Below are 23105 nucleotides of genomic sequence, written 5' to 3' on the forward strand. Positions count from 1 at the left end.
AAGAGATTTTATCAAACCAGACTTAAACTATGATATCCTTATAGTTGTACAAACAGGCTAATTCTGGTAATTTGTTATGTAGTGAATGATACTGTTATTGCATCATTCACTGTGATGGATGATGAAATAATTTCCTTCTCTTATTCCTTTATGACCTGCTTTGTAGTAGTAGTTGATGCTGGTAATTTTATTTATTTATTTTTTTGTTTGTTTATTATAGTGCCTGAGGGGGCCCCCTTCCCCCCGCCAGCTCCGATGCTGATTATTCTTAAGTCATTTGCTTTCCCTCAACCCCCGCCCAACTTTTTTGGGCTAAATTGACAAATAAAATCTTTTGATTTTCAACAGACCTTCTGTGTAGTAACACAAAGCTTTAAATACCCTGTGGTGCTATCGTTCTTTAATTTGTCTTCGACATTTTGTATGTTTGTGTGTCTGTGTATTTGAAGCTCTTCTGTTCCTTAGCCTTGGCAGCCAGTGTTAAGGATATTCCTGCTGACCAAACATGGTAATATTTGACTATAAATAAGAATAATAACTGCAGTGATCATCATGATTCTAAAAGACAAAAAATGATTCCCTTTCTTCCCCCAAAAGAAAAACAAATTGGTCACCATTGGAGGCTAATAAATACTACCTTATCTTCTGTGAAGCTGATGTTTTCTGCTGTTTCAGTATTAGCGCCTTCTAGATTTTCATATTACTTATGGGACTATCTGAATAAGACAGTACTAGCAAAAATAGTCTCAGTATTACTACAGTCGAATACATTTGGGGAAAAAAAACCAAAAAACAAAACAGCGATTCCATGTTTCACATTTTAGAACAGCTACTTGACTACCACTGTAGCCAACATACATAGAGTATTTCAGTGGATTTGGGGGATAGCTCATTTAAAACATTTGGTGTCCAACAACCAGATTTTTCCCCTGTTGTTGAAGTCAGAACCTCAGAGTGGTGGCTTGAATTCAGGGGTCATTGTATGTGTTGGTGAGAATATGACTATTGGAACATTAAAATCACACTCCACATCATGAGATCCTCATGTTGAGAGGAATGAAAGGCCATTTGAGGCAATAGCTCAAATGTCTCTACCTTGTTCTCTGTGATATATACCTAATGAGTGGAATATTCATTAAAGGTGCTTAAAATTATTTTCTCTTCTAGGGGAAAAGAATTTGTGTTTAAGTGAAATGTGTGTAATTCTGTTCTTTTTTTTTTTTTTTTAATTTATTTATTTGTTAGAGAGAGAGAGTGAGCGAGCACAGGCAGAGTGGTAGGCAGAGGCAGAGGGAGAAGCAGGCTCCCCGAGGAGCAAGGAGCCGGATGTGAGACTCGATCCCAGGACGCTGGGATCATGACCTGAGCTGAAGGCAGCCGCTTAACCAACTGAGCCACCCAGGAGTACCTGTTCTTTTTTTTTTTTTAATTAAGATTTTATTTATTTGTTTGACAGAGAGAGAGAAAGAGATCACAAGTAGTCAAAGAGGCAGGCAGAGAGAGCGGGGAAGCAGGCTCCCTGCTGAGCAGAGAGCCTGATGCGGGGCTCCATCCCAGGACCCTGAGATCATGACCTGAGCTTAAGGCAGAGGCTTAACCCACTGAGCCACCCAGTTGCCCCTGTTCTTTTTTTTTTTTTTTTTAAATACTTCTCTCATTCTAAATTCTCATTGTACTTTGTGTTTTCTTTTTTAAATTTATGATTCTTGATGGATGGTTAAAATCAAAGTCAAAACTTTTCTATTAGAATTCTCAATATTAATTTCCAGAACATTGAAGCATCACTGATTAAAATACACTTGTGATATTTACTCAGTTCTAGATGCTGTCGGGGCTATTCGTTGAAGTATTGAAGGATTCTGGGATAAAATGAATCTGCTAGCCTACTGGGACTCTTACAGTTAAGGGTATTCTGGGTGGAGTTATGTCACAGAGTCCTTCTGAATTTAAAACTGAGGCTTGGATCTGAACTATGGTCTCTGCCTTAATTGTGGTTAAATAGCTAGTCTAAAGTTTGAAATGTGGAGTTTTTGTTTGAATAACTAATATTCAACTGGCAATTCCAGGGCAAAGACTGTCTTATGTTGTTGTATTCCTTAAATCATCTTACACAAGGGCCCAAAGGACAATATATGTTTTTTAAATAGGTGTTAGGAAATACAGGGAATACCTTCTAAAATTGAAAAGTAAGAATAATAAATACTGTATGGCTTTATTCTATGGCAGTATTGTATAATAGAAATATGTGTCAACCAAATAGTTCATTTTAAATTTTCCAGTGCTTCACTAAAATAATTGAAATAGATGAAAATAATTTAAATAGTACATTTGACTTAACCCATTATATTATTATTTTTAACATCTTAGCAGTTTACAAAGTTAATGAAATTTTTTTTTACTTTTTTGGGTACTGAATCTTCAAAATTCAATGTGTGTTTTATTATTTTATATTTTTAAAATATTTTATTTATTTATTTTGAAAGAGAATATGCACAAGTGAGGGGGAGCGGCAGAGGAAGAGGAAGAAGCAGATTCCCCCACAGAGCAGGGAGTTGATCTCAGGGCCCCAGGATCATGACCTGAGCCAAAGGCGGATGCTTAACTGACAAGCCACCCAGGTGCCCTCATTGTGTATTTGATACTTGAAATTCTTTACAATTTGGAATAGCCACATTTCAAGTGCTCAACAAGTATATGTGTCCAATGCCTAAAATTTATTGAACAGTGTAAAGGTAACCCATTAGGGTGATTTTACTTAAGTATTCTCCATTCAGGGGCACCTGAGTGGCTCAGTGGGTTAGGCCTCTGCCTTCGGCTCAGGTCACGATCCCAGGGTCCTGGGATCGAGCCCCACATCAGGCTCTCTGCTCAGCAGGAAGCCTGCTTCCTCCCTCTCTCTGCCTGCTTCTCTGCCTACTTGTGATCTCTGTCAAAAAAATAAATAAAATCTTAAAAATAAAAAAGTATTCTCCATTCAGATGTTAAACATTTCATCTTTATTTAGATTTCACAAAATTTGCAATTGGAGAGGTAGATTCACATACCAAGCTGCTCCTGATATACTTAAAAGTTTTTCAGTAGTGAAATTGAGAAACAGGTTTCAATTGAAAATTAAAATGGAAGGGCTGGTCTTACTGTTGTAGTAAAAAAACATTTCTTTAAAAAAAATTAAATGGTTATTAAGGAAATACAAATAAAAACTGCAATGACTTACTACTTCATACTCAATAAGATGATTTTAATAAAATTAACTGAAAATAACAAGTGTTGGCAAGGATGTAGAGCTAGCTGGATGGTTATATAACATTGTGAATGCACTAAAGACCACTGAGTTATATGAATTTCACCTCAATTAATAAAATTTAAATAAAATTAAAGTTTTGTTTCTTGGTTACAGTAGTCTTAAAGTGTTAAGTGGCAGCATTTGGCTAGTGGCTTTTGTAGTAGATAGTGTTCTATTGGTAGTCTATAGGAGATAGAAATTTTTAAAGCACTGTTTTTTTCTTGGAACTCAAAATATACATAGTAAATTTTTAAATTCTGAGAATTCAGTAACCATTAGGTGCTAAACTTCTCATTTCAAAATCTGTGACTGAACATTCTTGATGCAGGCTCTCTGAGGACCACACTATGGATAGGGTCATTGTAAGAATTAAATGAAATACTGATTTTAAAGCACTGGACATGGCTGGTTGCTCCTTTTCAGGGTTCCCATAGCTTTCTGTCCCTTACTCCTGAATATAGTTTTTTGAAGTTGTCATTTCATATGTCTACTGACCAGATGAAAGCTCTTTAAGGGTGGGAACTTAAGTGTAAGTTATCCTTATACTTGCCGCATCTTATAGAACACATAGAATAGATGAATGAACTAAAACCCTGACTCATTCTGCCTCTTAGAATGGGCAAAGATTTTTATTAGTAATGCTGAGTACCATTAGAGCCCATAAAATGTCTCTTGTCTATCAAAATAAATAATTATGAATGGCACTGTATAAGGATCTTGCTGCAAAATGTTTCAGTCAGCATCAGTTTTATCAGAATCTGTTAAGTGGCTTAGTTCTTCAGATATATTTAGAAATAGCTCTGATTCATAAGGTGCTTCTGGATATATGTGTGTACACACACACACACACACACACACAGAGGTATATTCTTGCCTTCAGAATGCATGGAGAAAGGATGAATTAGGATAAGTATTTAGATAAGCAGTGAAAGTGTCAAGACATCCTCAAAGGAAGATGAGCTTTTTTATATTTTTACTTTATTATTTTATTTTTTTTTAAGATGAGCTTTTTTTTTTTTTTAAGATTTTATTTATTTATTTGACAGACGGATCACAAGTAGGCAGAGGCAGGCAGAGAGAGACGGGGAAGCAGGCTCCCCGCTGAGCAGAGAGCCTGATGCAGGGCTTGATCCCAGGACCCTGAGATCATGACCTGAGCGGAAGGCAGAGGCTTTAACCCACCGAGCCACCCAGGTGCCTCTAAGATGAGCTTTTTTTAAAGTTGGGTAGATTGGAGGGACTTTGTGAATAACGGTACAATCTCTGCTAACAGAGTTATCTTGTGTTTTTAGAAGTTTAAAATGGTAAAGGTACCTGGATTGAAAGAAAGAGCCTGGAAACATGTAGATTTTTTGTGGTATTATCTAGATAAACTCTAATAATCAGTTGAACCACCTAGGAGTAATGTGATGGATTTATTTGGTATTCAGCATGACAGATTTGCTTGCTTGGAGTTCGGTGGTTAAGTCAGAAGTGAAGTGAATTGGATGAGTTACTACTAGAAAAGCCACCAGAAATCCAACTGTGGATTTTGCTGTTTGGGGAGCATTTTGAAAATGGTGTTTGTTTTAATTAGTAACATTTATTTGTTAGAAGTCACACACTTGTACTATAGCTAACTTGTGTATTATAATTTTAGTGATAGTCAAACATTCTGCATTCATTGTGGGAGTAGCAGCTCTGCCAGGTGACTTGGATAGTTAACCTTTTGTTTTCTCAATCTGGCAAGTACAGAAGGCTAAAGAGGCAATATTTAATGGAACTTATACAGAGTTGCATAAGACCAACCCTGGGCATAAGTCTTCTCAGCAGCTGGATCTAGTAATTTAAAAGTCAGTATCACTGTATACCTTTCCTATTTGTTAAAACAGTGTAGAACAGTAGGGTGGCTGCTGAAGGTCTTGAAGGTAGTATATATCATTAAGATAAAAATGATTTTGAAAATCTAGGAGTCCTAAGTAATTGTTAGGATATCTAACTCTCCTCCACTATACCCCCCACCCCGCTAAGCTTAATTTATTTATTTGAGAGAGAGAGAGAGAGCGCGCGCACACGTGTGTGGAGGGGGGGTGGGTGGGGGAGAGAGAGAATGCCAAGCTGAGAGGGGAGCTGACACAGCTTGATCCCATTACCCATGAGGTCATGAGCCACCCAGGCACCCCAGGATATTGAATTCTTTGATTTAAAAACAACTTAGTGGGATGCCTGGGTGGCTCAATTGGTTGAGCTTCTGTCATTGGGTCAGGTTGTGATCCCAGGGTCCTGGGTTTGAGTGCTGCATAGGGCTCCTTGTTCAGTGGGGAGCCTCTTTCTCCCTCCTTCCTTCCCTCCCTCCCTCTCTCTCTCTCTCTCTCTCTGACAAATAAATAAAATCTTTAAAAAAACATAAACTTACCGTTTCTCTTAGGAAAGTGATAAATTGAAAATCAGATTTTTTCCTGGGAAGAATATCTCACTATTTTTGTCTTGTGTAGAGTGGGAAGAGCAGTAAAGTGGAGAGTTGTGAGACTATAGAGTTTTCTTTTCCAGCCCTGCCACTGCCTAGTGTGTATTATTTTGGGCAATTTATAAAAAGAAAGGGTGTAGTAGTCTCTCATGATTCCTATCTGGAATAGTTCTGTAGTGTTATGGATTTACCTCTGAAAATACAGAGTACTCATTCATATTATACTTCTCCCCTACATGGCATCCCTGACATCCTTTTTTATTTTTATTTAGTGTGTTGTTGGTGGCTGCAATGCCAGCTTTGCTTCTCAGGGAGGGCTAGCTCGCCATGTACCCACACACTTCAGTCAGCAGAACTCCTCAAAAGTTTCTAGCCAGCCAAAGGCCAAAGAAGAATCTCCTTCTAAAGCTGGGATGAACAAAAGGAGAAAATTAAAGAACAAAAGACGACGCTCATTACGTAAGTGTTTCACTAAAAATCTGTGTGTATATTAGATAGGTTTTGTTTATGTCTTGGGCATTCATGCAATTTGAGTTTTACTATTCTTTAATTCTGCTTGTGTATTTTTGTTAACGGTAATAAACAGATAGGATCCCTTGAGTGTCAGTGTGAGAATTCAGTGTGATCGGTGTTTTATTTTAGTGGTTAAGGGAGGGTAAGTATTTGTGGCCTTAGAATATAAAATCTGTATAGAATTCCATTTTGAGAGCCCCTTTGATTCTGTTCTAAAATAAGAAAATTTAAAATATGGCAGTGTTGGTATTTTAGGAAAATTTGAACTTGTTAAAAGTAATAATGAAGTAAAAGTAATTGGTCTACTCCAAAATAGTATGTGTGAATAGCAAAAACTATTTGTAGTATGTGTCTTAGTACTTAAGTCTCTCTCTTATGTGCTCAATTACCAGGTTATGAAATGTATCCTCAATATTTAGGATCGAACACAAGATGATAAGACTTATCAAATGTGGGGAGTAGGAATTGATTTAGAACCTCCCAGAGCCTAGCACTGGCCCTGGTTCTTAATGTCAGCTGACTAACTAAATATGTCCTAAATAAAGAACTATGATAGACTCCAGCTGTCATTGAAAGGGAGTCCACTTGAGGGATGAACTAGAAAGAAAAAAACAGATTGAACCATATTCTCCTTTTCTGTTGTAATTTGATTAGCGTATAGAAGAGACTCCAGACACTAATCCAGATTAGGAGATTTGTCTCTAAAATGTTAACCTTTTTTTGTTACTACAAAGCTACAGTGGACAAATGAACAAATCATTGGTGACAAACTTTTCCAAACTCTTAAGTTTCTTGTTGAAATAAACATGTATTTTTCAAAGTTGGCTGTTGAATTTAGGTTATGGATCATTTTCCTTTTGCCTTCCATTTATAAAAACAGCAATGACATTTGTTTATTTTACTTGACTATTGATTTGGGTAGCTTGTAATCACACACAGCAAATTGCTAAATATATATTATAGTATTCAAAACTGAGAATAACTTTTCTACCTATTCCACTTAATAGCCTCATTATTTTCTTCTCAGTGTATACATAGTAATCATTTAAACTTACTGACTTTTTCACAACATTTACTTGGTAATATCTATACAATTTGCTAGTTTTCTTAAAAAGAACGGTTCAGTTAAATATCCAGTCCTCACTTAGAAATGGAGGGACTGATGGCTGGCAAGTCTATAGCCTCTTTTGAGAATGTTTTTTCAATATTAATAAAATGGGCTATGTGATAGGGAGAGTTGTGGAGAGGGAAGTCTTGTGGTGGGTGAAAAAAAAACCTTTTTGTTTCCTGTTTTATGGAGGAGAATGAGGATAATCCTGAATGTATGAACTTTAAAAGATCCAAGATCTTTCACTATGAGCAGCCACTATTAAGTCCTGTGATTTTAATGGCAGAGCTGCTGCCATTGCAGCCCATTCCTTCCTTAAAAATATACAAGTCTATAGCAGTGTACTAAAATCACTTTGATAGTACCTTCTTCATGTAATTCAGAGAGGTCATTTTCACTGAACTGGGTGAAAAATACATTAACGAATAGAACTGTAGCTTAAGTCATTTTCTGTTTGATAGAATTTTTAAAATTTATTTTAAAGCTTTTCTCTTTTGACATACTTGAAAGTAAAGTGGAAAGAATAATACAATAAATACTTGTATATCTTTCATTTAGAGAATATGCCATATTTTGTTTATCTCCCTACATATATACCTTTTTTTGGTCCTGATTCCAACATACAAGATTGCGTCTCCTATGATTAATACCATTCTTGGGGAGTTACCCATAATACCATACCAAAAGGTTAAAAAGAAATAAAGTAATATGTATAATTTTGAGCCACAGTCTCTGTTTTTGTGGTCTCCAAAGGTTTTTGATTGTATAGCTCATCAGTTAGAAAAAAATGCTTGGACACACAATCCTAACATCTGTGCTTATATAGTGTACACAGGTAATGCTACTGATACACATTATAAAGCAATTACCAAGAAGGGTATATTGAAAAACACTGAGATGAAAAACAAAAGTAGTGAGATAGTATTTTCTTCCCTCACCCTAATGGAGCATGACACAGATGTGCTTTGGAGACTATTGTTCTGGTTACTCTGTTTTCTATAAGTGCTTATCCTGCTCAGGAAAAAGTGTATTTGGAGAACATGGACGGAGTAGATAGAGTATACTTTTTTCCCCCAGTAGACACAAATCTGGTAGGAAGGGGGTTTGTTTTTCCTTATGATTTTTTTTCTTCCCCATAAATGTCAAATATTTTTTTTTCTGATTTACCGTTGCATTCCTCGTCTGTGGGTTCTGCTAGTTTATTACTTGCTGTTTTGCTTACTTTTGAAGAAAAGTCCAGTGAAAAAATAGCTATTTATTGAGTATGCCATCTGGTGAAAACAGTTCCCACCAAAGCGCTGGTGGATTTGTGTAGATGTTCTGAGAACTCTATGATTAGTAGAGGCAAATCCACTTTACACAGTAGTAAATCAGAGTACTGTGGTAAATCAGCATATATGTAATTCAGAAAATACTGTACCAGGAAATCAGGCCATCTCATTTATTGTCAATAAAATTTAATTCTTAATTAAAGATGATCTTGAAAATTTTCATGTATTAGTTGTAAAATAAGAAAATTTTCATTTTCCTTATTTTGAGCAACATTCTTTTTTAAAAATTTTTTTATTTTTTAAAGATTTTATTTATTTATTTAACAGAGAGACAGAGATCACAAGTAGGCAGAGAGGCAGGCAGAGGGAGAAGGGGAAGCAGGCTCCCTACTGAGCAGAGAGCCCGATGAGGGGCTCCATCCCGGTACCCTGAGATCGTGACCTGAGCCAAAGGCAGAGACTTAACCCACTGAGCCACCCAGGTGCCCCTTAAGCAACATTCTTATTAGGAATAAAAGTGGCACAATTTATAATACTAGTGGGATGAAAATAGAAATTTAAAAAATGTTCTTACCAAGTTAAAGCTTTTTTTTTTTTTTTTTTGGTGCAAAATGGTGGTATATTAAAACACGGACACCGCACTGTCCCCCACCACATTAAATCTTTAATGTATAGATTTGTTGTGGTTAACACTAAGAGATTGCTTACTCTAGGTTTGTGAGCTTATTATTTTATTTTATTATTAAAAAAACATTTTATTTATTTTCTTGACACAGAGAGTGAGACATTGAGAGAGGAAATACAAGCAGAGGTAGTGGGAGAGGGAGAAGCAGGCGTTCCGTTGAGCAGGGAGCCCTATGCAGGGCACGATCCCAGGACCCTGGGATCATGACCTGAGCTGAAAGCAGACACTTAATGGCTAAGCCACCCAGGCACCCCTTGAGCTTATTTTAAAAAGTAGCATAAGGTTATTAATATAAACTGCTTTGAGATTTAAAGCATTTTTTCAAATGCATTTGTTTTACTTAATCATAGTCTATAGCTGTTGTGTCTCCATTTCACAAATAAGGAAATAGGCTAAGTAGATTAAGCAGTTTGCCTGAAGTCACACAGCTAGTAACTGGTGGAGCTGGGAGTTAGAAAGAATTTTGGCAGAATTGTTGGCACTGAAAACTATATTTATAATTTCCCTGGATTGTTGTTATAGTAATTTTTTTTTCTTTAAATATTCATTTATTTATTTGAGGGAGATGAAGGGAGAGCGAATCCCAAGCAGACTTCCTGCTAAGTGTGGAGCTGATGTGGGGCTTGATCTTAGGACACTGAGATCAGGACCTGAGCCAAAACTGAGTTGTACACTCAGCCATCTGTACCACCTAGGCGCCCCAGAAGAGTTACTTATAATCAAGAAAATACTTGTCCAAAACTCCAAAATAATATTACAGGTTTGCCAAGTTTGGGAAAAAAATTTTTTTTTTAAATCTCTATACCCAACATGGGGTTCAAACTCACAGCCCTGAGATCAAGAGCTCTATGCTCCTCCAACTGAGCCAATCAAGTGCCCCAGGTTTGGAAAATTTTTGATTTTGTGTTAATACAGAATATTCATGACATGTATTTTAGATGCTTGGCTGTGGTGCATTGGATCTCAGTATAGTGATAGATGAGGAACTCATCAGATTGTTGAAAATACAGGACTGGTGCTCAAGAGAGGCACTGAAGTAAAACATAAAATTGTATGGAAAAGATAGTAACCACAGTGTGGAATCATGAGGCCTAATGTTAGAACTTCACACACCAATGGGCATAGTTAACCCACATTCACTCATTAGTTGGAAGTCTGCTTTTGTGTATGCTTCTTGTCAACTAGGCCCCAGGTTCTGAAAGCAAAATAAAATTTTTTATTTAAGCACCAGGTAGATATTTATGTTAATTGTTTCAGTCCTTCTTACTTATTACGTATTTTTGTGGAAAATGGATTATTTGGCTGCTTGGCATATTGTTATATTTTTCTAAATATTCTTTACCTTTTTATATTGACTTTTAGCACGACCACATGATTTCTTCGATGCACAAACACTGGATGCGATAAGACATCGAGCCATATGCTTTAACCTCTCAGCTCACATAGAAAGTTTAGGGAAGGGACACAGTGTTGTTTTTCATAGTACTGTAAGTATTTGTTACTGTTTTTTAAAGTTATTTATGTAGGTTTGCAAGAACATCTATTTTGACTTTCACAACCATTTCTAAACTGCTCAAAATCTAAGAATTATATTTTAGCAAAATCATAAAAAGTTCTGCTTTATCAGTATTTTGAAAATTACATGTGTTGTTGGTTATAAAGCAAATATAGTTAACTCTTAAGCAACATGGGTTTGAACTGCAGGGGTCCACTTAACAGATTTTTTAAAATAAATATATTAAAGTAATGTAAATGTATTTTCTTCCATATGATTTTCTTAATATTTTTTTCTAGTTTATTGTAAGAATATAGTATATAACAATTTGTATATAATACGTAGTATATAATACATATAATGTATAAAATATATGTTAATTATATTATCGGTAAGGCTTCTGATCAGTGGTAGACTGTTGTAAAGTTTTTGGGAGTCAAAAGTTAAATGTGGGTTTTCGATAGTGTGGGTAGTTGGCAGCCCTAACCTCTGCATTGTTCAAGAGTCAACTGTATTTTGATGATTAAATTGAATGTTTTAGCCTTTAATTTGAGCTATTTAAGAATATTGGGGTGACATTTGGGCTTCTCGGCATTTGAAGATCAAGCTCTAACCTCAAACTAGCTGTCTTTTCTGGTTTCCTCATTTCTAAAATTAGAATATTAGACTCTTTTTTAACTCATAGCCATAAGTGCTTACATGCTCCTCCCTCACCTGCCAAAACACTTCTAAACTTGGAATTAAACAGAAGTAAGATAATGGCCATCAAATTAAAGATTTGTGAAGGAGGGAGTTTTTTATTTGTTTATTTTGCTGATATATCCCAAGTTTCTGTCATTGTGCCCTGACACATAGTAGGCAGTCTGTATATTTGAATGACTGTGTTCAGTAAATGAAAAGTGTCAAATTTGAAAAAGCAATAAATACTTTATTTTTGGTTAGCAAAGAGGTACCAAAGAGTTGTTCTTTATTCCCATGTCTCTTGCCATTTTATTATCCAATAATCCTTAAATTGGTGTATTTTGGTGTAGGTAAGTTAGTAGAGGTAAATTTTAGAGCAGACCTTGGTGATTTGAATCCCTAGAGAAAGGAATTGTTTAATTTTAACTGTTGAAATATAAAATATAATAAATTTAGGTTTAATTTTTTTATATCAATCAGAATCACAGAATTAAATACAAAAGATCAGTTATTATTACTGGTGCAAAAACGTGGTTTTATTATAGCAGGGACAGGATCCGTGGGCAGAAAGAGCTGCCTAAAAAAATCAGTATTGACATCAGTTTCCCTACTGGTTTGAATATTTATTTTTCCATCTCCTATAGCATTGAGGTTCTGTTGCTTTGCATTTTCACTTTTTCTTCTATGTATACTTCCAGTGAAAAATTCCCAATTTTGGTTATAATTGCCAGAATTAAGGGCAAGAAATATAAAGATTAGAAAGCAAGGGAACCTTTTCTGAGTTTGCATTTGAGGAAAGGTACACCATATTTATTCTCTTTTAAAGAACATTGGATTAAAAAAATCAACATTGGAAATATTAGTTATCTAAATAAGAATGAAAGGGTTGAAAGGAAAATTAGAGTTTGAGAAGACAAAGTTAAAATGGCTCTGTTAGGAATCCTTACGGGATTCAGCAAGATCAAGGGCTTGTTCAGCAGTAATGGTTAAAGTCCTCCTTTGCTGTTGTTTTTGTTTTGTTTTAAAGATTTTATTTATTTATTTGAGAGAGGGAGAGAGAGAGCGCACAAGTGGGCAGAGGGGAAGAGGGAGAGGGAGAAACACATTCCTTGCTGAGCAGGGAGCCGGACACAGGGCTTGATCCCAGAACCCTGAAGGCAGATGCTTAATCATCCAAACACCCAGGTGCCCCTGAAATCCTCTGAAATTTGATAACATAGGTTTATAATTTGGTGGGTCTATAATTGTTCTTTTCTTCAAAGGTCCATAAGATTGGTCACCAGACCCAGAGTGTGGCATTAGTACTCACTCGTTCATTCACTTAAATATTGAGCACCTACTGTTTACTAATGATACAACAGTGAACAAAACCATTAAAACAAAACAATAAACCATGTCTAGTGGAAGAGACATGATAAACAAGATGAAATAGTAAAATTGTAAAACTTATAGGAAGTAGGGGTATGAGCCATTCAGTTTATTAGGGGGAATGAACTTCATAGCTAGAAGGAAAAATTAAATATAAGTTGAAAAGTAAGAATATCCCAAGTATGTTTGAAATTATGCCAAGTACGCAAGAAGGCAGAGTCGGAGTTAAGTCAGAGAGATTATAGAGGGAGAATCTTGTTGGACTAAGACTTTGGTTTTTATTCTTTGTGATGGGAAACTGTTGAAGAAGTTTGAGTAGCCATAGTCTGATGCAATTTTTTTCGTAATTTTTACTGAGGTGTAATAAATATAAATGCACCCATTTAAAGTATAGTTTTATATGAGCTTTGATAATTCATCTATGAATCCACCACTGCCGCCACAGTTAAGATATAGAACATTCCCATCACTCAGAAGTCTTCTAGTGTAAACTCATGCAGTTTTTAATGTGCTTTGGTTTCTGTCTTTAAGACAGTGTAGGTCAGGATGGGGAAAAGAGGATCAGTCTTTTTAGTATCTGAGGTGAGAAAAGGCCAGAATAGTTACAGTGGAGATGCTAAGAATTGTTAGATTCTGAATATCTTTTCAAAGTAGTACTGACCAGAATTATGGATGGATCATATGTCAGTTTGATAATGAAAGTAAAGGATGACTCCAGTGTTTTTGGCCTGGGCAATTGGGCAAAAGAATGGAGTTGCCATTTAATAGAAAATTTGGAGAGTAGATTGGGGGAGAGGGAAGTGTCAAGATCTTACTTTTTCACACATTCAATAGAGAATCTATTGCATCTTTCACTTAGTCAGATTGATATAAGAGTTTGAGCCCAGAGGAGAGGTGTGGCTACATATACAAAATACATTTTCAGCATATTAGTGGTATTTAAAGGAATCAGACTAGATATGATCATCTAGGAACTAAATATAAGTAGAGAAGAAGTGTAAAGAGTGAGGTTTGGGGCTTATCACCGATTTTAAAGGGCAATAGATCTGATGAAATAATGGTTTAGTAATGAGCAAATATCTCGAATATTAAGTAATAGTGGTGATGATGGTGAATAAGGCTGTATGTTAAAAAATGAAGCACCAGTGTTCACATGCTTTCATTGGAGCAGCTTCTTGCGATGAAATCCTTAGGTTCACCATGGGAGGAGTAAATATGATCAAAAAAATCAAAGAACTAAAAATGGTGATATTAGGAGTCTGGAAAAAAATTTTTTTAATTCACTGTGTCAAAATTGTCTGTGAACATGAAAATCAGTTTTTTAGATGTAGAAAATGTCTGAGAGGTTTTAAGAACCTGATTTTTATGTTTGTCATACAATAAAAACTAACGAATAAGAGTCATTTGCATCCCAAAGTCACATCAGGGATGCATGAATACCTTGAACTGAGGAAGAGCCTCAAAAGTAGAGTGTAATCGGAGGTGTGCGTTTTCCTGAGAAAAGTGGAAGGAAGAACTATCAGTATGGGAAAAGGTGTACTTCATTGGACACAATAGAAAAGAAGGGAATTAGGTGGACCTCCCAAGTTCCATGACAAGGAAGGTTTTGATGGAAGTGGTATGTGTTACACAGAATCACTTCTTTTAGTAGGCAGACTATCCAATAATAACTGTAAATTTAAGTTTACTAGAAACAAATAAGCAATTATAGGAAATAACCATATAGTTAGCAGAAAAATATGTTGTAAGGTACATACTGTGCAGTTGACCTCATTTGTCTTACTTCTTTAATTGAAACGTTTTCTTTCGAGCCTTCTCCAGAAGAGGTCAGCAGAATCCTAGTTACCAGTCAGTTGGCTTGCTGTGGTTGGTTGGTTTGCATTGTTTTCATGTCTTTTTTTTTTGTTAGAGGTATTTTGTTTCAGCATCTTCAGATCTGTCTTTGGGTTCTTAAATTAATCTCATTGTGCCAGGTCTAGAATTAGAGTACTTAACTATTGGTTTTAAATAATGAGAATAGAAGGTATTTTTATTTTTGTATAAAGTGCTATTTTTGCTTAGTTTTAGTACATTTTGAGGTCTGTGGCTGTTTGCAGCTTAAATTAGATACTGAGATTTTGATTATGAGAACACTAAGATGCTAATTTTGTTAACATAGAAGCTACAAGAGTTATAAAATACAATTTTGGTCGGTTATTTAAGCATTTCCTTGAGTTTTCAGAATCTCTTAATGAATAACAAGTATGTTGCCCTTTCTACGTTTTATATAGGTCTTTTTATTCAGTTGATCCACTATTTAACTTTGATCTGTAGACACAGATTGGCTCACGTTTCATTTAAAATAACACAAACCAACCAGCAAACAGAAACATCCAAGCAAACAACAAATATATCTTATTTGTTAACAAAAGTATCTTAATCATAAATTAAAGACTTTTCCTATCTGAGCTGTTGTTATTTTTTCTTTACTCTTCTATTTGTTCTTTAAAAATATTTCAACCAATAACGGATTTTTCGTTGGCAATCTAGCTAATAGTCAGACTTTAATAGATAGTAAAATAAATAGCATTTTCAGTCCCTTAATAGAGTTAACATTGTGTTAGTATTTGCAGTGCAAAACTTCAACTCCTTTTTTCTCTTTTTCTTTTGTGAAAGTACATTATCAAAGGTGAAGCGTCTCAAAGCAGGTCAGAACAAAATATTGTAGTAATATCTGGTCTAGGATATGAACTTAGAAAAATCTAAATTAGGATCAAAAGTGCTTTTTATTGATGTATTAAAACAATGTTCTACAAAACATTTTTATGATCTCTTTTATATCATTACTAGGTAATAGCTAAGAGAAAAGAGGATTCTGGAAAGATAAAACTTTTGCTTCATTGGATGCCTGAAGACATGTAAGTATTTGGAATACTATGTATAATGAATAGACTCTCTTATTTTTATTAAAATCTTATACTAAAAAATTTGGATTTGAATATTATAAAAGAATTACAGAAATTAAACTGCAAAACATTTTGACTTGTCTGTATTAAAAAAATAATCTGTGAAAGCTCTTACAGTACCTGCGTCAAGTTATAACTTTACAACTAGCTTTTTTACTATTTTTAATAAAAGTTGTTAAAGCAGTTTTCAGTCATTTTTAGGATGTGATCATTTTTAGCATTTTTCAGTGACCCTTAGGTATTATGCAAGCAGCCTTAATTGTGGTTTTGTTTGAATCATTTATTTAAAAAATTTCTGAGTAATTTCTAGCACACAATGATATTTTATAGAAAAATCAGTTGGCTAGTTTTCTAGCAGCACTGTGTTTTTCTGACCCAGATGCTCCTTAATTAGACTTTTCTTTCCCTCTCTCCCTTTCTTCCTTTTTCTTTCTCGTGTTCATTCCCTCCCTCCCCCTTTCCTTCTTTCTTTTCTTTTCTTTTCTTTTCTTTCTTTCTTTCTTTCTTCTTTCTGATTTTATTTATTTAACAGAGAACACAAGGAGGGGGAGGGGCAGAGGGCAAGAGAGAAGGAGGCTCCCTACTGAGCAGAGAGCCTGATGATGGGGCTCCATCCCAGGGTCCTGGGATCATGACCTGAGCTGAAGACAGACGCTTAACCAGCTGAGCCACCCAGGCGCCCCTTAATTAGACATTTCATGTTTAATTTTCCTTTTATCTTTTCATTAATTTTTTTTTCTTGTTAGAAAAGGTAATGAAAGTGTATCTTAGAAATTTTGGATAAAATAAAAATTTCCAAGAATAGAATAAAATTTTTTTATTAACATATAATGGATTATTAGCCCCAGGGGTATAGGTCTGTGACTCAGCAGGTTTACACACTTCACAGCACGCACCATAGCACATACCCTCCCCAATGTCCATAACCCCACCACCCTCTCCCTACCCACCCCAACCCTCAGTTTGTTTTGTGAGATTAAGAGTCTTTCATGGTTTGTCTCCCTCCCAATCCCATCTTGTTTCATTTATTCTTTTCCTACCCCAAACCCCCTACGTTGCATCTCCACTTCCTCATATCAGGGAGATCATATGATAGTTGTCTTTCTCTGATTGACTTATTTCGCTAAGCATAATACCCTCTGGTTCCATCCACGTCGTCGCAAATGGCAAGATTTCATTTCTTTTGATGGCTGCATATTAAGGATAGAATAAATTTAAGAGGATGGAATCTCATTGTGTATACTTGATTTTTCATAAATCACTAGTATGTGGTTAACATTTGACTTTGTTATTAAATATTTTTCTATAATGTTTCTCATTCTAAGGAGATGTTAATGAATGTGCTGTGAATTAAGAGTTTTGTTTTTTTTTTAAAGATTTTATTTATTTATTTGACAGAGATCACAAGTAGGCAGAGAGGCAGGCGGGGGGGGGAGGGAAGCATACTGTTTTTTTAATCTTTTTTTTTTTTTTTAAAGGATTTTATTTATTTGGCAGAGAGAGGTCACAAGTAGGCGTAGAGGCAGGCAGAGAGAGAGGGGGAAGCAGGCTCCCCACCAAGCAGAGAGCCCGATGTGGGGCTCGATCCCAGGACCCTGAGATCATGACCTGAGCCGAAGGCAGAGGCTTAACCCACTGAGCCACCCAGGCGCCCCTTAATCATTTTTCTTAATGTTATGTTAGTCACCATACAGTACATCATTGGTTTTTGATGTAGTGTTCCAAGATTCATTTGCATATAACCCAGTGCTCTATGCAATCTGTGCCCTCCTTAATACCTATTGCCCTCTTTCTTTCTTTTTTTTTTAAAGAGGAGGGAGAGAGACTGGGGGGTGGGAGGAGGAGCAGAGGGAGAGAGAGAATGGAGCCCAGTGTGGGGCTTGATCTCACAACACTGAGATCATGACCTGAGCCGAAATCAAGAGTCAGATGCTTAACGGGCTGAGTTACCTGTGTCCCATAAATTAAGAGTTCTTAAATAGATTTTGGAGTTTACAATACATGCTAGCATATTGGTAAGGAAATCTAGCTTTTTAAAAAATCCTGTGCCTATTAACTGCCATTAATGTAGAACATATTTTCCACCACCTTCCCCTGGATCCAGATTTTGTGGAAATGCTACTGTAAAATATTTTTGAAATGGCTTTGTAAAATTTGTTGGGCTCTTTTTTAGCTGAAACATTGAAAGTTACCCATTTTTCTCTACTATTAAAAGCTATTAAAATCAGTACACAAACTACAAAATATTAGTTTTCGATATGCATTGCCTTTCTGAAAGTTTGTGCCAATTATAATCCCACCTGTTACATTAGAGAACTTATTTCTCTGGCTTACTATTAGTACATCGATTATTATCCTTTTACATTTTGTATTTCTATAATTACATGTAAACTTTAATCTTTGGTGAATTGTTGGTTTGTGTCCTTTGTCTCCCCTGTTCCTTTTTCCCCAGTGAATATTCACCCGTTTCATACTGATTTGTAAGAGCTCTTTTTATATTAAGGTTATAAACATAGTTCAAGATAAATTGAAATATATGTGTATTCTTAGTATTCTGGAAATTGATCAGCCCAAGTATCTGAATGCTTTTATTTGAACTTCCTGGTAGGATTAGATTTCTTTGAATTCAGGATTTGATCACAAGTGCGTTTTTTTACATGGGGTTTGATCTAGTGGAGTGTTTACTTACTTAGTCATTAAAAAACTTGGTGTCACCATGAGGAATATAGTCAATAGTAGTGTAATGTGATATGGTAACAGAGTAATGTCTAGAATTGTTGAATTACTATGCGTTGGAAGTCAATTGTACCTCAATAAAAAAAATAAAACTCATTGTCATAATGTCATCAAGTCAAGCTCAAATATGAATTTAGTTAGTAAATTAAAAGACAGTGTTTTATAATGTGTATTTCTGAGTTTGATATGGCTTTGCCACCAAAAGTTCCTCACTCATTCTCAAATTCATGCCTGAAATTTCACTGCCATTTTTTAGCTGAGACTCTGCATCCTTGCTCTTCCTTGGCTCCTGAAAAGCTTGTTAACCTAGGTGACTCAGTCACACTAGCAGAAAAGTCTGGGTAATATGAGGTCATATGAAGAATAAGCTTTAAGATTAATGTTATTTCATTTATGCTTGTTTTTTAATTCGTAGTCTGCCTGATGTGTGGGTGAATGAAAGTGAACGACATCAATTAAAAACTAAAGTAGTTCATTTATCAAAGCTACCCAAAGATACTGCCTTGCTTTTGGATCCAAACATATACAGGTAATTAAATTCTTGATATGATGTTTTACTTTTGAATTGTAATCTTAAATCTCTCTAAATTTTGGATATAAGGTTAAGACTTACTTTTAAGTACTAAATTTCAGTACCAAGCATAATTTGCTTTCTGGAGCTTTGTATATGGAAATTCCATTATATAAACATTTATAAATTTTAGGATCCAGAAAGATAATATTTTGGTAAAGTTTATATGCCAGTTTAATTCCAGATTTATCTTACATAGCTTAGATTGTAACACGTATAGTATTTTGAAAATAAGTGCCTTTTATTTAAGTATGTAATTCTTTTTATGATACCAGTCTTTTGTGGGTCTGGGAATATATCCCATGTGGCCTAAAATACCATAAATGGTTGAATTTTTAAACTTATACTCCACCCAAACTTTAGGAGAACAGTTTAAATATTGTTGTGTTTGTTTTTAAGAGGTAGCTCAGTGTTCACATTGCTAATAATTTTCTGATCTGACCTTTGTTTTAGTGTGCTGTGCTTATGAAGGTATAGGGGGGGAAGGAGAAGAGACCAACATTTCTGACTATGTGCTGAGTCACTTTGCTAGGTGCTTTACATACACTTCATCCTCACAGCAGCCTGTGAAGTAGGTGTTACTATCTCTGTTTTACAGATTGGAAAACTGAGGCAAGAGTTTAAATAGCTTGCCCAAGGTTACACAGATAGTATGTGACTGAACTCTCCTTGCCGCCTCCATCCAAATGACATATACTAGGGTAATTCAGAAAGTGGTGAAAATGCTTAAGAAGCACTCTTCATGAGCAAACTTGTGTGTTTTTAAAATCAGTTTTAATTTGAAACGTATTTTGCATAGAAACAGGTTGAATAAGGTAGCATATAATAATTGATAATCCCAAATGTGAGTTTTAGTTATCATAAAGAGACTGTGTCCTATGCCAAATTCTGAAGTAATTAAACACTTTGAAGGTTCTGTTAATTCTATGACTCAATTTTTTGGAATGTTATTCAATATAAGAAGATTTCTTATAATTGGAGATACCTTTGGAGAATGAAATTCTAACATAATGGGCCTTGCCATGTGGAAACACTGAGACTCTTGAGTTTTCCCTACTCCCTCCAAATTTATTTTAAACATCTGATGAAGGTGCTAATAATAAGTACCATCAAAACTTGTTTTTTGTGATGAACTGTGTTATCAAGAGATTAGCGTAATAAATAGTGAAATTACCTTAAAGGAGAAGATTGAAGGAAATCCACTACCAAAAATATGGGAAAGTCACGATTTACCTTTCTCTTTATAAGAAAAATAATTGAATATTCTTTATTTACTGGTACTTAATTTAGGGTTTATTTCTGCTTACTCTTTGAAGGGAGTAATTAAAATTAGCATTCTAAAAGAGTGATATTTTGGGAAAGCCACCCTGCTATTAGAACTGGTTGTAAACATCCCTTATGCAGACGGTTGGCAAAGGGGCATGAATCTTAATTACAAGATTCAGACTAACTTCTGTGTTTCTGCCCTTTGTTCTACTTCCCCCTCTCTAAGGGTCTTCCTTTTTCACAGACCAGTTTATTTTTGTAATTCTTGTGTATACTGTAAGCAAATTAGATATTTTAGTGAATATTTTTAGGGACTTAAAAAATTCAGGTGCAGAACTACTGTCCAAAAGAGCATAGGAATTGCATTGCATGTTCTCAAAAGTGTACATCTGCAGTTCTTACTGATTTCAATTTTGGGTAATGAACATGTTCTTAAGACATATTAAATGCATCTGTGGAGTTATTTTTCTTTAACTGTATTTTACCCCCCACCCCCAACCCCTACCCGTTCTTAACATTTAATTTTGAGTCTAAACTTTCATGCTTATCCTGTTCTGGAAATTAGCATTAAGTCTTTCCTAAAGTGGTACAGATTAATAGAACTGGCCTCATCTGCTGTGATGTAACATGTGAGCAAGGGCTGGATTTGGATTTGGAAAACTTGTGAAATTAAGTAAAAAAGCAATTGTTCTAACTTCTTTTAGGAGACTTATCTTGTGGCTTATACACATCTCAAAATGAAAGCATGACAAACCTTCTAAAAATATACTCAAAATGAAACTAGAAAGAACATTTCCTTAAGATTTAAGCATCAGTTTTAAAGTTCTCTTTGGTTAACATGCATGTGTTAAGCATGAGAATCTCTTTTAGAATCAGATTACTTAAAAAAAGATTTATTAAAAAGCTGTATTATGTAACTGAGTTTGCAGTTATTAAAGTATGAATGCTTTGGAAATAAATTTTAATGATCAATAATTATCACATTGCCTATATCTTATTTAATGTTTTTAATGTCTCTTTTGAAATACTTAATGTGTTTTTGATTCAGTCGAATAAAATAATATTCTTTTTCCTCTTTTTCTAGAACAATGCCGCAGAAGAGGTTGAAGAGGTAAAAAATAAATAAATACATAAAAAGCAAACAAGCGGGGACACCTGCAGTCTTAGTCACTGACAATGGGTTTAGTAAAAGTTGCACATTAGAGTCAACCCCTTTCCTTTTTTTTTTTTTCTTAAATCCAGTATTTAGAATAATATTTATGCTTAGTGTAAACATTCTGTGAATGAAGTAGGCTCTTCTGTGGAATATATTAATATATTACTGTATATCCACATTTTCATGGAATGGTACTGTGGGAGACTGAGCAAACACTCTTCTGGCAACTTAGTGGAACAGCTTCTTAAAGGCTTTGCATGCTTGCTGCTTTAAGCTGCTTTTTTTTTTCCCCCTTTAGCGATTACAGTAGTTTATATTGGAAAGAAAACAATTACAACATGTGCCCTTAAAAATACCAAAAGCACTGTAAGGATATTTGTCTTGACAGTGTCTATTGATTTGAAGTCATATTAGGAAATATTTTGACAATGAAAATTATCAAGAGATAATTTACCTTTCGATTATGATAAATAGATGTGATTGGTTGCCATTTGTGTTCTTTTGCAGAACTCTGATAAGAAAAGTGTTCAATTTGTATTTAAGCAAACAGTGAACGACATTTGCAATCAACTAAAAATTCGTCTATCGAATTAGGGCTGAAAATTTCTGTTAAAGAGTGTTGCAGTATGTCTGGTGGCTCCCTTTTCAGGACTAGGGTTTTCTCATGGAGTACAGTATGTTAATATTTACCTATATAACTAATCTGTTAACGGTTTTTGAAAAACCTCTATTTCCAATTATTTGAATAATCCTCATATTTTCATTTTAACCTATATAAGCCTCTAATTTTTTTTTTCTGAGGAAAGCATTTGGTTTATGAGTTGTTTTTTCTTAACATAAGAAAAATTGTATTTTTTTTTTTAAGTATTTCAAACTGAATCCTTTATGCACCAAAGTTGGTTTTGAAAAGGAAAATAAAATCACTTTCTTGCTTGGTAAGCAAGAAGCCATATGGATTTTTTTTAACTTACAGAAATGGAAATATGTGTAACTTGTTAGTATTGTATCAAACAAATGTTGCATAGAGATAATAGAACATTGCTTGTAAATAATTCAGCAGATTTGTAATATATTTTTATATTATGAAATGTACTGTAGATGTTTTTCTAGAGGCATGAAAGTTAAATGTATATATTATGGGTAGAAATAATATTGAAGGATATTGTAATTCACTAGTGCTGCCAGAGGAATTGTTAATAAAGCACCTTCTTTAACAATAAATGTCTTCGCAGACTTAAGGGACTATGTACTACTGTTAATATCTATAAGAACAAAACACATTGAACATCCTTCCAGAAAGTCTTTTGAGGGAGGACCTATACCCATAATAGAATTATGGCACTCATTTCTGACAGTGACCGTGAAATCAATTATTTCCTTACTGTTGGAAGGACATATTGTAAAGTATATGTGGTTATATGCAGTCAAACTGCAGAAAATACTCCTGATTGAGGAGTTTTCACTTTACTACAGTGATAGAAAAACCAGCAGTTTTTACACTAAATTTTTTAAAGAAAAGAATAGACAAAAATATAGAATTAAGCCTTTGGTTCCAAAATGGGAAAGGTTCCATGATACGTA

The 23105-nt window shown here is 34.8% G+C and overlaps 1 protein-coding gene across 1 annotated transcript in view; it reads left to right on the forward strand.

The window, feature by feature from the left end:
* Positions 1–22762, forward strand: part of AEBP2 (AE binding protein 2) — a 59727-nt gene extending 36965 nt beyond the window's left edge. Inside the window, exons 4-9 of the mRNA XM_080810641.1 lie at positions 6002–6188; positions 10669–10793; positions 15680–15747; positions 18947–19060; positions 21453–21479; positions 22032–22762. Coding sequence (XP_080666767.1) covers positions 6002–6188; positions 10669–10793; positions 15680–15747; positions 18947–19060; positions 21453–21479; positions 22032–22077 — 567 coding nt within the window. The 3' untranslated portion in view covers positions 22078–22762. The remainder of the gene's footprint in view (positions 1–6001; positions 6189–10668; positions 10794–15679; positions 15748–18946; positions 19061–21452; positions 21480–22031) is intronic.
* The last annotated feature ends 343 nt before the right edge of the window (positions 22763–23105 follow it).

This window comes from Martes martes (assembly GCF_963455335.1).
Source record: "Martes martes genome assembly, chromosome: 8".
NCBI classification, from domain to species: domain Eukaryota; kingdom Metazoa; phylum Chordata; class Mammalia; order Carnivora; family Mustelidae; genus Martes; species Martes martes.